This window comes from Ammospiza nelsoni, chromosome 4, assembly GCF_027579445.1.
Source record: "Ammospiza nelsoni isolate bAmmNel1 chromosome 4, bAmmNel1.pri, whole genome shotgun sequence".
Taxonomy (NCBI): domain Eukaryota; kingdom Metazoa; phylum Chordata; class Aves; order Passeriformes; family Passerellidae; genus Ammospiza; species Ammospiza nelsoni.
The window spans coordinates 50185028-50201349 of NC_080636.1; the positions used below are offsets into that span (position 1 = coordinate 50185028).

Genomic DNA, 16322 nt, shown 5'->3' on the forward strand with positions numbered 1-16322 from the left:
GGCGGCCCCGCCAGCGCCGCGGAGCAGCCCCGGGGCGGAGCCGCCGCCGCCACGGGCCCGCGCGCGCCGGTCTCGCGAGAGCGCGGCCGCCGAGCCCCGCGGGCGGGAACGGTGCGCACGTGGGCGCTGCCGCCGGCAGGGGGCGCTGAGGGAGCGGCGCTGAGGGGACAGGAGCGGGATCCGCTCGGGAGTCTCCGAGCAGCGGGAACGGGAGCGGGAACGGGATCCGCTCGGGAATCTCCGAGCAGCGGGAACGGAGTGCCCCTGGAGTCATTCCTGAGGCACCACGGGACATTGCTGTGAGAGGAGCTATGGGGTGTCTGAATTCATCAGTGCCCCCAAAGTGCCCATGGAGTCATTCCTGAAGCTTGGCACCACGGGACATTGCTGTGAGAGGAGCTGAGGGGTGTCTGAATCCATCAGTGCCCCTGGAGTCATTCCTGAGGCACCACGGGACTGCAGGGATGCCACAAACCCAGAGTCTGTGTAAGGGACAAGGGCAAACTCCCCCCAGGGAGGGGCCTGGGTTTTCCTACCTGGCCTGAGCAGATATTCTGTGCTTTTGGAGGGACCTTCACCACAAAGAAGACCAGCTGGAGAGGATCAATGGAGCGTCGTTGGGATCCATGGAGTGGTGAGTGATATTTTCTTTATTTTGTCCCTGTTACTCTCTTTCCGTCCCCCCCACCTATTTTCTATGTCTTTCTCCGATATTTACTATCAAATAAAACCCATGCTGTTGTCACTGGGAAATGGTCTGAAAAGCAGACTACACTGAAAAAGCAAATGTACACTACACTGAAAAGCAAATGTAGATTACAGTAGTTGGGAGAACTGATGCCCTAACAGAGGCTTTGCAAACTGACAGCTGAGCCAGAATTCCTAAGGCTTAGGTCTGATACCTAATAATAAATAGCCTTTGGGAGTCCTTCTCTTTACACTGCTGCACTTGCCCCTGACCACTTGGGGTTTCTGCCTGCACAATAATAAATTATCCTGACCTCCCAGAGATCGGCTGTCATGTGGTTGGAGCACAGTGCTTTGAGCAACCCATTATTACTCATATAAAAACAAGAGGCTACACTAAATTAGAAAAACATTAAAACATCTTGAGTTCAAAACAACTTCACTTACAGTGCCCGTCTTACATTTTGTCCCTCCCTTTCCCCCTCTCTTGGACCAATCCCCGAGACTGTCGAGATGTTCCTCCACCCTGTAGTCCTCTTCTGATATTCCTTTTCCTTTCTAATGTATTTGGAAACCAGAAAATATAATTGAATTTAATTTTCGTCACAGAATAAAGTAAAAATGCTTCTTGCTATAAAAGCTCTTGAAAAATCTTTTGGTTTTCTTCTTTTGCAAGGACAGGTACTTTTAATGTGCTCTTCAGATGTGCTCAGTGAATGAACATATAAGAGCCTAAATTCACGGCTGTTTTTATTTAGCAGATGTAGAGCTTTCCAAGAAAGGGGATTCTGAAAATAGTTGCGAGTCTCTGGACTTGCTTAGCATTTCAAGAATAGTTATTTCTGTTTTCTCCTGAAGGAATATTTTAACCTGTTGGTCCCATGAAAATGCAGAGTGTTTAATATCTAAAAATTGCCTGTACTAGGTCCTAAGTTAAGGAACAAATTAGGGGGGGAAAGGTAAGTCTAAGGCTGTCTCATTCACTTGGTTTTTTTCTGATCAAAAAGTTTCCAGGTGATTTAATGACAAGTAGTTTAAAAGTGGTTTTAGAGTCTCTTTATAGCTTTGTTTAAAGTTTTGCAGAGATATTGTATCTCTGACTTCAGACGTCTTGTGGGGATTTGGTGTGAGGCTTCACATGCTCCATCTTTGCCAGAAAAAGTCCTGTGCTTTTGCAAGGAAAAGTTCTGCTATTGCAAGACCTGACTCTGCAAGTTTTAAGGAGAGTTTTACCCCCCCTAACACGTTCCTTTATGACAAAATACGGATGGCAGAAATGTTGGAGCAGCACAGAACAGCTTTTTGGGAAGATGGGGTTCTGACCCTGTATGTCAGACTGAAAAAGCAAGTGTTAACACACCCTGTTGAAATCACCAATGTCTCACCCGAAATGAAGTTTTGACACAGCTGCTTTACTGCAGCTGCCAGAATGTGCCTTTTGTACTCACTTCCACGGCCTTATTCAGGGTGTGGTTTTGTTACTCATTTCTGCAAGAATAAGCTTTCCTTCTTTTCCCAGGCTCACTCTTGTAATGCAGGGCATAGTCCTACTGTGATTTCAACTAAAACATTGAATAAAAATACATTTGAGCCTCACAGTTTCACCCAGGCAGCCCCCAAGTCCCAGACAGCTGCTCCCAGAGATCCCAGATGGGGGGATATTCAAAAGTAAATACTGGGATGTGTTTGTGCTATTGAAGATGCTGTGATCTCACCAGGAAGAACAATTTATAATGTATGTAGAAAAAGAAAAAAAAATCTCCAAAACAGATGGGGCCCATGCATCTGGGAGTAAGCATAAGTATGAGACACAAGCTTATTTTCCTGGTGGTTTGCTAAGATGTCCTTTCAGATATGAGATTTATACACTTTTTTACTCTATTCAGAATATAATCCTTATAAATAAGGATAAATACTGCTTGTTTATTACTTATTCCAGCGGCCTCAGTCTTTTCTCTCTTCTTAACACTTGGCAACAGCCAGTGCCTGCAGCCTGGCTCTGAGCTCAGTGTGCCTCCTCAGCTTCAGCTTAGCTGCAGCACAAGGATTTCCCTCCATTTAGGTAAATTTAGGTCACCATAGGTTTTTCACATAGCTTCTATGCAATTTGTGTACCTGTCAATAATTTAGAAAAGACGGGATGGTTTTGGTGCCAGCAGGGTCCTGCAGTACCTAAACAGAACATCAAGGACATGGTGAAAAGGTGCTCATCAAGGGACAAAACAAGAATTCAAAAGGACAAACAATTTCACTCTTCAATAAAGCAAAGATTGGGGTTTTTTCCCCAGCTCAAACAGTTACATTTCACTGAGATATTTGACTAATACTGCAAGTGAAGTGAGATGCAGAACTGTGAATGTTTGATGATTCCAGTGAGGAAAAGGAATGGAAGGGGGCAGTTTCCAATTCTGACAAGTTCAAGGCACAGTTTCCCAGCACAAATGCCCTTTCCCTCCCACAGAAGAACAATGAAGTTATGAGGGCATGGATAAGGAAGGGATGCTGTTTTTAAGGGTGGTGGTTTTCAGGAGGGCACAAAAGGAGCCCTTCCTGCAGCAAGCCCCCCTTTCCCATCCAGAGGGGTCAATGTGAGGATATTGCTGCCCTTACTTCAGTATCACACCCCCCTTCCCTGCAGGCAGCGTTCATCAGAGCTGACATTCATTACACACAGTAATTAACAAACTTTTTTCTCTAGGTAATCTGAAATGCCAGGTGCACAACACGCTGTAGGTTCCTGTATTGCAGTATCAGCAGACTGCTTAGCTACTTTTACTACAATTTGGCAGCATTATCATATTATTTTGCATGGTAATTGGTTAAAATCACAAGATACTCTGGGACACACTGAATCAGGAAAACTGTGGGAGCAGGAGGGCTTATGGGTGGGGAAGAGAAGCCTTATTTTATTTAATCCCCCAAAATTATATCTGAGGAAAACAGCAAATGCTTCTTCCTTCAGCCTGCTTCTGAACACCCATTTATTCAAATCCCACATTGGCTCTCAGCAGCCTCAAGGATCAAAGGATGGTTTTTTGTTGTACATACAGTTTGTTTCTGGGCTAGGACAGACAGTTCCTTACCAAGGTGGTTCTTTCCCAGCCTGGCTCCGAAGGGAGTCACAGCCTTTTCCTACAGACCAGTTTTTCCTTTTGGAGAGCTGCACCCCCATTAACAGCTCATCAGCCCGGAGGAAGACAAGGGGAATGAAGGGCACCGGCAGAGGGATCCTTTATCACAAAGCTGGTGGGGCAGCCAAGGAGGACGCTGAACCCTACAAGGAAACACTGGCACTCATTTACAAACAGAACTCAGCATTTTTATTCTTTCATTGACTTCCTGCTAGTTTTGATATTTGCTACCACCAGAGAAGAGCGTAAAAACACAGTACAATATTGTGAACCAGTTAGGAAGGCTGGAAGGGAGAGCAAATCCCAGTACAATTGCAAGTAACTTGGTGGAGTTCAGAATTAAGATTGTTTTGAACGGATCAGCAATGAAGCAATAAATATGCTGCTGCACTGAACCAACAACAGGATTTAATCACTAACCTTGTGTTTATTGCATTACAGTTTAAAACTAAATGTTGTCCCTCATCATACATTCACCAACCAGGTAAATGACACTTTTTCATATGTTTGATGCTAAATGGCTAAAATTATGCAGTAGCCAGACTAGACTAGGACTAGTAGAGGTAGATATTGAATGGGCAGTGCCAGGCAGAAATATTTTGTCAAGGTACTTCTTTGTCTTTCATTATGAACAGTTAGCAGGTTTAACACTTTTAATTAAAACATCTTAGGGAAGCTATTCTAAGATGCTTTGGACTTTGTAGCAATATTTCTCTTGCAATATTACAAACTCTTTGATAGTGTCTCTTGTAAAGTGGACAATTTTTGTCCTTCCAGTTTTCTGCCACAGTTTGCATGGAGACTAACACACAAAACTGGTATTTGTGAACATACTACTGCTTTTGCTTGTACCACTCCAGAATACACATTCACAGCTTCCTTGGCATGGGAAGACTGCATTTATAGTATTTACAGCTCCAGTCATCTTCCTACCAATAAAAAAGCCATTTTATATTTAATCTAAAATGAAATTTCGATTATGCCAGCTCCTTACAACTCACTTCAGTCTTCTTTTGGCGAGCTGCTCTATCAGTTGCTCCTTGCCATTCCCACTGCTGGCTGCATGCTCTGGGAAAGTCTCTGCCCAACACAGCCATTAAAATTAGTGTTTGTAGATTGGAGCTTTCATTTCCAGGAAACAGAATCATGATGGCATGGCCAGAAGTTTTGTAAAATCATACACCCTTTGTGCCTCGCTTCATCCCAGGACAGCTGATTACTGGAAGGCTCCTGGAAGCAAAAGCATTTCCTCAGGCTCAGCAACCACCTTCCTCCAACTGGAACCTGACCTTTCATTCATGAGCTTATAGATGGCTTGAATCAATTACTCACACAACCATCTCTAACTGCACTACATTTGCACCATTTTCCTTCACAGGACCCCAAAGCACTGCGTGACCACACGAGTGTAACTCTGACTTCCACACAGTTCAAGCTGTTTTACATTACACTTCAGTAAAAATGGCATTTGTAAAGCAAAATTCCTTAGGGGAAAAGATGTCAAAGCTAGCTACATACTCTGTACAGAACACTTAGAAAAACAGTTAAAGCAATCACAAAAAGGGGAAAATACAATTTTTATCCAGGTCTATCGAGCTGGGTGATGGTATCAAGTGGTTTTGTTGGCATTAGTGGTACATGTCTAAAACAGAACTGTGGCAACAACATGGGAATGCTGCAGGAATGATGGCACCATTGCTCCAACCCCCAAAGGCATCACTTTAGACAGACACCTTAATTCTTCTTGTTTATCTTGCTCACATGATACTGGTGGTTGCACCTCTGGCTCCTCAGGCCTCATCTCCCCCTGCCCTCATGGGTGTTTTCTTTCAGGGAAAATATAATTCAATCTCTGAGTTTCTACACCAACTTCCCGAGTCCACTCTTATGGCTGCAGCACCTCCAAACCTTGCAAACCCTAATGCTAAAGGAAGATGTAACAGGCTGATCATAAACACCTTATGTAGCCCTAGAGAGCTCCCTGGGAAATGTGAATTTGCTCCCCATGCTAGGGGAAAATCTGGGTGACAAACTTCCCTCTGTTCTGGCTGAGACAGCACACATCAGGACAAGCCTTCCCCCTATGAACATGCAAATATTAAGAACCCTGCTAACAAAAAAAAAAAAAAAAAACAAAACCCAAAAGGTCAAATATAGATTTTAAGATATTTAATATGCAAAGAAATTACTGAATAGGTAATTTTGAGGCTATTTTACCTGCTTGTTCACACATGCGCCTGCATGCTTTGCCCTCTACACAGAGGAAGCAAGTACCTCACCCACCATCACAGGGAAAACCACAACTTCCAGTTCCCTACAATTTAAGCCCATAAATAACTCTGGCACTGCTTCATGCAGTGTGCACCATCTTCTCTTATCTAGGCAAAATTTAATGTCAGAAATTTTTTTGTACCCAGGAAAGATACCCGTATCATGTGTCATCACCAGTGGCTCCACTGATGGTGACATTTTCCTTCTCCAGTGAAAATCATGAAGAATCAAACTAAATTGTGTCATGCCAATGCTCTAGGTCACTGACCACAACTGCACTCCCTGCTCCCCTGCTCTGGCAGCCCAGCACCAGTGATTACAATTTTGGATCTCAGCACACAAAGGAAAGCTTCCACTGCAGCACAGCACTGTGCTACCAAAGAAGACTCTGCACTGGATTTCAACTTCATTTCCAGCTCTAGAAGCTCTTCCTCAGAAGTCAGTCTTGCATCTAACAGAACAGATGTGAAGATGAAGGAATAACAATTTCTTTGCCAGTTAAAGAACCTCCATTTTCAGGCAAACTCTTGGCTTAGTTTTCTGTCCTGGGCTTGCAGTCCTCTGGAAGGGGATGAGTACCCTCTTTAATCCAAAAGCACCATCTCTGAAGCAGTGTGCATGCCTTTCAGCAAGGCTATGAAGTGTCTTTGGGAAAATCAAAATAGATGTGTAGATGAGGACTTCTGGAAGGCCCACTGAAGCATCCTTTTCCCCATTTGCACAATTAAAGACAACGAGTAACTTCCAGTTTAGTTCATCCATTTCAACCCAAAAACAGGCATTGAAAAAGTAAAAGAAATAATCCCATTTATAGGCAGCACCCAAAACCCCCAGTATCTGGAAAAAAAAGCATTTGCTTGATGCAATTCACAATCTGTTACGAGTGAGCACTCATCTGCCTCCAGCAGCCGAGAAATGGGCAGCAATACTCAAGAGGCAAGGCCAAAATCTCACAGCTTGTGTAGGCAAGACTGAACCATCTCCAGGAGTTGCAGAAGACGTGCAGTCCAAGTACCTCAGGCTGCAGAAACCACTGAGATCAAGACATCAATACTCGAGTCAGTTAAAGGCTCTGTTGGTATCCCAGTCCCTAAAAGCCCAGCAGGTAAACATACAAATACAGCAACCCACACTTGTGATGGGAACTATACTGCAAACATACACCAGGATAGGCTAGCCATGAAAAGAAGGGGAGATGAAGACACAATGAAGAAAAGCCTGTTGTTCTGACACCTAGGAATCTACAAACCCCAGCAAGTCCTCCAGGATCTCTTAACTGTACATGTCAATCACTGAATTCCACTATGTGGAAGAGGAAGGCTGTGTATCCACAAAACAGATACTCTGTAACTGAACTCCTGCAGCAAAGAAGGCACTCACTTCGTAAGCTGTAGTTTATTTCTGCTCTGTTTTATATGATGAGCCTACAAAAGAAAACATTTGAGTACTTATCTATATTATTAACACAGTAGACTTATAGACTGAAGCTTGACTTGGAAACACTGGTGGAACTTAGAAGCCGAGTAGCAAAGCATTTTGTTATAGGACTTCCCAGACATTCAGTATTTACACAGAATGCATTTGCACTTTATACTCAATGACCACCCATTGTCAGCAGTGACACTGTTAGCATGACTGGACAGCACAGTGAGCCAGCCCTGAGCTGCACTCCAGCAAACCCATTCACTGTCCAAGTACAACATAGATTGGTTGGAATATTCACACAGGTGTTTTTCAAAACATTTTATTGCATTATATTTGGTACCTTATGTTTGACAAAGGAAATTACATCTGTAACTGCAGGAATAAGAAGCTGGTCTGTTATTGAAAAAAAAATCTTGGGCCCCTTAAAAGTTACAAAGTCTTGGGCTTGCCTGAAACAACTGAGCAAGAAATATATTCTTAGAAATGTAGGGCTTCAAGTATTACAAACCTGTGACACTGTGGAAAAGTTCCAGAGGTATCTAAACTGCAGCACTTTTTTTTTTTTTTCTGCATAACGTGAACAAGGCCTGCTGAGGTTTTAATCTATTAGTCTCTTGATCAGTCAAAATGGTAGTCAGGAGTTTTCCTCTTTGCAACTTCAAGCCATAGTATGTTCTCATTTTGTTTTCACTCTACGTGAAAAATGCATGCGATCTTTCTAATTGGTGCCACATCACAGTGCATAATTTTATTTGGTTCTTGCATTACAGTTTTAAAAAGTTTGGCCAACCTATGCTGATAGGTTCATCTCAACAACAGCAATGCTGATTCTCCCCTCCCCACCCCGAGTTTAATTCCAAGAGAGACCATTGTAACTGGTTCCTTCCTTCAGGTAAAAACTGTGGTGCAAGAACACCGAACTGATCGTGTACAGTGAATTTCAGAGACACAACAAGCTTATTGAACACACTATGTTTCTTAATTCTGGCTGATATCCGTATGTCCAAGCACCCCAACGTAACAAGTACGTTGCGGGTTTCTCTCTATATTCTGATTCACATTGCATACTTCCTATGGACACAATCATCCCCCGTATCAAAATCAGTCAGATGCTAAAGCCCCATCAACTCTTTGTGCTCAGTGAAAGAATCCAGTGCTAAAACAGCAGTTTTGCTGTCTGAGATAACAGTAATCTCACAAGACAAATTTAAATTTAATATTTCTGCCACACACCTGCTCTGAGGGCTATACACCTCCAGGTCTCATATAAATTAGTTTAAAAACATGGGTGGGTAGGTGAGGAAAAGGGTTATTTTTTCCTTTTTTATCAATTTTAGCAGCTTTTAATTTTTAAGAAACCAAACAACCTATAACCAGTAATATGTTAGATATTTTATATATATACTTTGTCAGCAGGATAAAAAAAAAAGTAAAACTATTTGAAGGCAACGGGGGTTTTTTTCCTTCTGTTCTTTGTGTAAGTTAGAACAATTCAGCAGGTGCGTGACAAAAATATTATACACCAGATATGGTCCAACGTCATTTTTTTGCAATAAAGTTGTTCATATTTCATTGGCCAGTTCTTCAGGTTCTGCAGAACTATCTCCATTAACTGTGATCTTCATATCCTCTTCATATCCAGGGGGCATGAAAGCCAAAGCATAAGGGAAAAGCTTATGACAATTTGCTCTGTAAGTTTCAGATGCTTCTTTACAGTCTCCAAGGCTACCGTCACATAAAGCTTCTAATACCTCCATACAAGTCTAATTAAAGAGAAAAATAAACAAGTGTTATGGCTTCTTAAACATTCAGCTGAACACTCACAACACAGTTTCAAAGAGCAGTTCTGTTCTCTCAGATAAGAATAATTTCCCAAGACACATTTGAAACAGTATTTCTGACACAGACCTGCTCAAAAGGCCACACACCTTTCATCAAAAGACATTCTAACTAAACACAGCACGAAATACCAGTGTAGTCTGATTTGAAAGAATGCACTTTAAAAAGGGATCTAAAACACAGCTAGAAATATTGACTGTAAAATGAAATACTAATTTGTCACCTGTTTCTTATTTTCCTAAGAAAAACCCATTCTTGCTAACTGACAACCAAGAACCCCACCATTCCCGGGACACACTGACCATTGCAGCAACACATAACATACCTTTCAATCGCATCAAATTACTCTGGTATTACCACATTTTTCAGATTTTAGTTAATGATTTAGAAGAGAAAAAGGAGATTTCCTGTGTAACTTTTTGCAGCCTGCATTCCAACCATGAGAAACCAACCTAGTGAGCTCCACTAAAGCCTGGCAGCATTTAACACCTGCCCATGGCTGTGTGCAGGCATTAGCACAGCCAGGCAGCCTTCTCCTGCTCCTCTGACATTTAGTACAGTTTTTGTTTGTTCTGTGGACTGGGATTAACTGCTCTGTCCTCCTGCTGAAGGGTTGTGGAGCTCTCCTCAAGGACCCGTTTTGCTCTCTGTAGCACTGGCATCCACCAAAGGTGAAATATATCTGGTTTTATAGCTGCAGTGTGCCCTGAGACACCTGGTCTTTATACAATGAAATGTAATAAATTTATCTCTTTGCACACAAAAATGCCTTTCAACAAACACCTAGACTCCTTTAGATCCTCCTCCACTTTTAGGGCACTTTTAATTTCTCATCTAGAAGTTCAGAAGAAGTCCAACTCTTCCTTCATGTTGGCACCAAACATGCTTAAAGTCAACATTTTCAGTTGTATCACAATGCACTGCACAGGAATGCATTTATGCACTGCTGAGCTGGTAAAAGCTTATTTTCTAGTCTTGCCAAGTTTGCACCTCCAGAACAACCAAGCAGTTTTGGTCACATTTCATCTTTCCCCCGTCCAATTCCCAGAATTCCACTCACAGGCAAAACCCAGCAAATAGAAGGCAAATTAATTTTTGTTTGCTAAATCTACTTATAATTAATCTAGATTAAACTCTTTGAGACCACTCAAACAGAAAGAAAACTCAAATCATCCAAAAACCAATACCCAAACAAGACAAGTTTATGAAAAATGCTAAAGGCAGTGTCAAAGGGAGATTATTCCATGACCACCAGAATGAAGCAAAGACTCACTGGTGAGCTTTTCACTTAAGTACATGCTAAGGCATAACTGGGCACATGCAGCTTTTATTAAACCTACGGTAATTCCCACAGCTTGCAGGAAGCTGGCCATGGAAAGCCTTCCCAGAGTCTGTGCCACTCCTTTTCTTGTGAGCAGTGGCCTGTGTGGCAGCCAAAGCTCAAACTACTACCTTTTCTTTTGCCCTGTGAATTCTCTCAAGTTTAATACGTTTTCCCATTACCTGTAGCAATAATATGGCTTCCACTGCTGCTATTTTCCTATTATCACAAAACTAAATTAATTTAAGTGTGCAAAAAGGATATTAAATATTTCGGTTCAGATGAACCTGACATCCCTTTCTTTCACAACTCAACCTTCTTGTGTGTTATGATAAGGCACAACAATGACTTCAGCTTCCTCTTACCTCCGAATTTTGCTTAAAGCTTCCACAGATACAACAGAAGTTGTCTACAATTTATAAATACGTTACCTGAAGATTTCTGTTAATAAGGGATTCATCCAGGGTCATTGCCAGTTCCACTGCCCTTTTCTGACTGGAAGGATCTAAGTAGTACATCATTTTGGCAGCTACAGGAGGGAAAGAAAGATTCATCACCCAGTGGATGACCAAAATCATCTTACACACAAACATAAAATAGGGATAACATGAGGAAGAGGGGGGACTTAACTCTCCAGCAGTAGTTCCAAATGGAACCAGCTTGGAGCATAAAGCACGATACCTACGCAGGTAGAAGGGAAGCTCCAAACAAAGCACTAAAACAAACATTCTGCACACATTAGAAACAACAGGGCAGAGGTCCCCACATTCCCACTTCAGCAGCACAAAGAGAAAATTAAGGAAAACCACAGACAACCTGGAAATCATGTTGTCAGAAAACCACAAACAGAGAAGAAAGCACTCCAGAGGAAAGGAGTGATTGTTACATCACTGGGGCTGATACTGATACCACTGCCAGAGAAGCACAGAAAATGTACCAGGCAGAACAAGGAAAAGGGCAAAGTACCTGATAACCTATGTGGCAGTGAGTCATAGTTCCTTTTAAGGAAAGCTTCATTGAAGTTCTTTGGGTTAGTTGCTCCAAAAAGCCGATTCATTTCTTGGTTTAACACTGTTCTAACAGCATCAGGCAGATCCTTACTTTCAGATACTGTTGGGAAAAAAAGAAGTTGAAGTGAGCACAGGTAATCACAACAAAATACAATTTATGTTTTAATTTTAGCATTTTTCATGTTTACATTATTAATGTAATTGGAAAGTATCTCAAAGGAAGGTGCATGAAATTAGATCAGGTAAATACTGGATGTGTTAGAAGAAGCTTAACTGTGGCACTTACCTGATGCTAGAAAAAGTCAGAGCTTTTTTACATTAATATACTCTCCCCCCCTTACTAATTAAAACCTATTAGGCTCAGAGGTTGAGGTCATACAGGTCTGTTCCTAAATAAGACTACTCTGCAGCCTCCATCAGAAAGGGTGACCTTTGGGGCAGGGAGAGAATTCTTCCACCTTTCACCAGTAAGGACAGAATTCTAAGCCCTCTCCTTGCATGCTGACACAGGCTGTCAGCAGAAAAGTCCCATTCCTCACTCTGTAATTTCCATTTCTTCGCTGTCTCTCTCTCTCAGGCTTCACATACTGCTCACAGTCTCAAAAACTCTTAACAATACTGGAATGACTCCTAAATCCAGATGCATGAATCAGTTTTCTAATACATGCTTTAAATATTTTGAATTAATTGTGCTAAAACCAATGACTGCAGGTTTGGCATCACCTAGCAGTGTGCACAGGTGGAGTCCTACCAAACAGACACATACCACTGCTGAAGAGATGAATCATGCACTCGTGGAGCCAAGGATGACTGGAATCAATGGCAAAGGCTCTCTTGACAGACTGAAGCATCAGAAGGAACTTCTCTGGAAAGAAAAACCAAGTGTTGACAAGTGTTCAAAAACCTATGGCAGGAAACCACTGCACTGTGTTACAAGAGTATTTAGTGTTTGAAATTAGAATGATCAAAAGAATTTACAGCTGAGTGTGCTGCAAAAGCCATTTTTAATAACATGCATCTGTTTAACCAGTGAATTAAGTGGATAATCACCAAATAATCACCAAATGTTCAAACTCTGGTTTGCACATACTGCTCATTGCTGGAGTCCAATGAAAAGTTCTGTGCCGTGACAGGGATGGGCTTCTCACACCTCATCAGTAATTGCTGCTTAAGTTCCAATATACACCTTTACCATTCACAAATTGCTTGCCTTCATTAAGTGCTCTCACTTACCTTTTCGAAAATAAATCTCAAAGGCAAAAAGATGAGTCTCTATTTTGTTCTTCACTAAATTCTTCAAGGGTGTTAAAAATTTAATGGCTTCTTCCAAAGGTGCTTCAACCTACAGATTCAAGGAAGTGACACACGTAAGTCAAAGTTGAAACCTAGTAAGTACAACAACAAAACCCAGCTATTGCTGAGTCACATCAGAGAGTTACTCTCCTAAGGCAGTGCAGAAGATGCTTAGAATCTCTTCTGTTACAAATTCTGCAGCTTTTACTCAATGCCTAAACACAGACTAAGAAGTCCAAAATATTTGCTTTCTGATGGCTACAAAGCACATTCTGCTATAGAGATACAATTCTTTTCCTTCTATCACACGCTGTGGTGAACACCCCTGGAGCTGAACCTGCACTGGAAAGGGCAGTGTGGCTGCCCACACCAAACTACATACATGGGCCTGAGGTAAATGACTGATAAACATCCATGACATCCTGCTCATGTGAGCTTTAGACAGGGTCCTAAAAGCTGCCAGGTCACAGTGACAGTCCCAGCCAATATCACAATACAATACTGTGATACGGAATTTGGAATCATATTATATTCACATCTGTATATTACAGACATAGCTAGATTTGCCAAAGAAATGCATTACACAGCTGCAACTGTTCCTTGTAATCTTGGGGACTGGCTAGATTTTTCATGGGTACCCCATGACATCTCTGTACTACAGAACTCAATTTCAATAAATGCTGCTGCATTTCCATCTTGACTAGCATTGCAGTTAGTTCTGCCTCTTGCAACCAGTGAACTACACAACGGAAATACCAGCGATATTCTTAATAACTAGTCAAGTTTAAGTCACTTGTTTGTTGGCTAGAGAGTGAAGTTCACTGACTCAACTTTCAAATATCCCTTCAAGAGCAAATACAACTCACTTCAGTGTGAACAGTATGAATATAGATCCAGAATACTGGATCTATTAAGACTTGCAATCTATACTACTATTGCTGTAAGTAATTTTTCCAGTCTCTATAATTTTCTTATCTTTCCCTTACATTTTTTTGAGTGTTTTCCTGCTCCTTAGACATAACTTCTGCTAAAGGAAGAGTCTTCTGAGTCACCTCCCTTTTATAGCTCTCTATAGTTCTTAATCCAGATCTCTAAATACATCTGAGTCTAGTCTACTATTTACTACTACAGCTTCTTTATTCCTTTTCCCCCCCCCATTCAAAACATGTTTGTTTCAAAACATGTTTTGTTCAAAACGTTTGTTTGTGCAAACAAATCTCGTTAAAGCATTCATGCTTCAGTGTCTCCTCTTTGACAGACTATGTGAACAGAATAAAGAAATGAAACAGAAAGCATATCAGGGGGCATAAAAGAATGAATAATAATCACCTTACAGACAGGATAGAAAGACTTCCACACAACCAGCTAGAAATAGGGCACAATCAACAAGGTAGTGCAGCAGAACATATGGAGATAATTCCACATGTAGCAAATGTTTATGACTTCAATTATGGCCTTTGAGAACTAGGCACAAAAACTGCGATTTCCACACTACTGACACTGTATCTAACCAACTAGCCCTAGAAAGGAATTATTTTTAAAACACTGCCTGTGAAGAGATGCCATCCAAAAAAAATTTACAAGTTATTTGAATGGCTTTTAAGTTTTATGTGTGCTTACTGCAATTTTTCTAGAAATTCCTAAGACTTTATTATTACATTGGTAAGCACCTTTGCCAGTTTCTCAGGGATCAGTTCCTCTTTCGGTCCTCCAATTTCTTCATCATCATCATCCTTCTTCTTTTTCTGATTCCTCTGTTGCTTCTCCTTCTCAGCATTTTTCTTCTCCTCCTCCAGTTGTGCTTTCTTCTGGGCTCTTCTCTGCTTATTTCGTAGCTTCTTTAGCTCCTTGTCAGACATGTTTGCTGAACACACACAAAGGACAAAACCACACAACACTGATGTCTCACAATTAACAGCATCAAGCAGATGTCAGACAGCATCACCTGTTTTAAACTATATCTACTAAAAAGCAGTGCTCTCATCACCTTTGTAAAAGCTTATTTACTATGGATAGGTTGTTTCATAGTCTATGCTGATGCTTCATAATCCACAAATTCCTTAGTGGAATCAAGGGACAGAAATTAAAATAACAGTATAATGAGATGAAAAGTACTAAAACTTTACAAATTCCTCTTAAAGGATCCTCTCATGAAAGATCCTCTGTTAGTACCATTTGAGATGCCCCAAGCCATAACTGCTTAAGCTGCTCTCAAATCAGAAATGTGAGGAAAAAAAATAATTATTTAAACATTATTTTTATATCAGAAGCAAGAGATGATAAAATTTAAGTTGCTACCAAGTGAAATTTCTGCACACTGATAAAATGCTTAGAGAAGTTACTACCAAGCACATCTGCTTCAATCTCCTATTCCATGGACCAACCAACATAAGAATTGATGTTTTTGCAGTCATTCTGTAACACAAATATTTTTACTTAAGAACTACAACTCTCACTACAAACCCATCACTGCTTTGCAATAACCACAATAAAGCACACATCAGTTTAATTTCCAGCAGAACATCTACTTTACTACGCAGTCCAAGCTGCAATTTGCCTACTTTGTTTTTTGCTATCACAGACCTACCTAAAATACCCACTAATTAGTGAAACTGCACGATGAATAAACCCTGAGAGTTGAATACCTGTGTCAGCCTCATGCTCTTTATTCTCATCTGTTAGGGGATTATCATGAAGTTTCAAGTAGATCTCTATGGCAATGCGTGCTGCTTTGAAGTAGAAGGGGTGTTGTCGAAGCACATCTTCTAGTTTTAATAAATCCACATAAGACCTGAGGGTGATCTTCCTCATGCAGTAGGTGTGGAAGTCGAACTGGTCATCCGTGATTTCTACAAAGTGCTGTCACAATGTAACAAAACATTCGTTAGCAAATATTAACAATGAGATACTAACCTGGACTTTCAAAATAATAATTTAATAAAAGCCTATGTTTGACAAATACAACCTAACTATTACAAACGTTAACAAAACCCTCCAAAAATAAAGTCACCATGAGAACAACAGAAGGCATCTTAGCCCAGAACAAAAATACATCAATTTCAGTGTCTTACAAGTAACTACCTCTGAGAATTTCCAGTTTAACAGACAAATGTTTTAAAGTTGCTGCACTTAAACATCATTTGAGGAGTTTTTCTTCCTTGAATTGCTCTGGTTTTTTTAATAAAAAAAATTAATTCTGATTTCTACTAAATACTATGGCAATGAATCTCACTCTTAAATCAGACGTGAGAAAGTGCTTTCTTTTGTTCAAGCTCTGCTTTCCACATCATCTAATGTCCCTTTGTCTTTGTTTAAGAAGTAGTAAAAAAGTCATTCCCCTCTGGA

General features: G+C 41.0%; 1 protein-coding gene across 1 annotated transcript in view; it reads right to left on the reverse strand.

The window, feature by feature from the left end:
• Positions 1-7817: 7817 nt before the first annotated feature.
• Positions 7818-16322, reverse strand: part of NAA15 (N-alpha-acetyltransferase 15, NatA auxiliary subunit) — a 35112-nt gene continuing 26607 nt past the window's right edge. Inside the window, exons 14-20 of the mRNA XM_059470355.1 lie at positions 15623-15836; positions 14648-14841; positions 12918-13026; positions 12451-12549; positions 11641-11784; positions 11106-11203; positions 7818-9277 (exon numbers count right to left, since the gene is read on the reverse strand). Of these exons, the coding sequence (XP_059326338.1) occupies positions 9077-9277; positions 11106-11203; positions 11641-11784; positions 12451-12549; positions 12918-13026; positions 14648-14841; positions 15623-15836 (1059 nt within the window). The 3' untranslated portion in view covers positions 7818-9076. The remainder of the gene's footprint in view (positions 9278-11105; positions 11204-11640; positions 11785-12450; positions 12550-12917; positions 13027-14647; positions 14842-15622; positions 15837-16322) is intronic.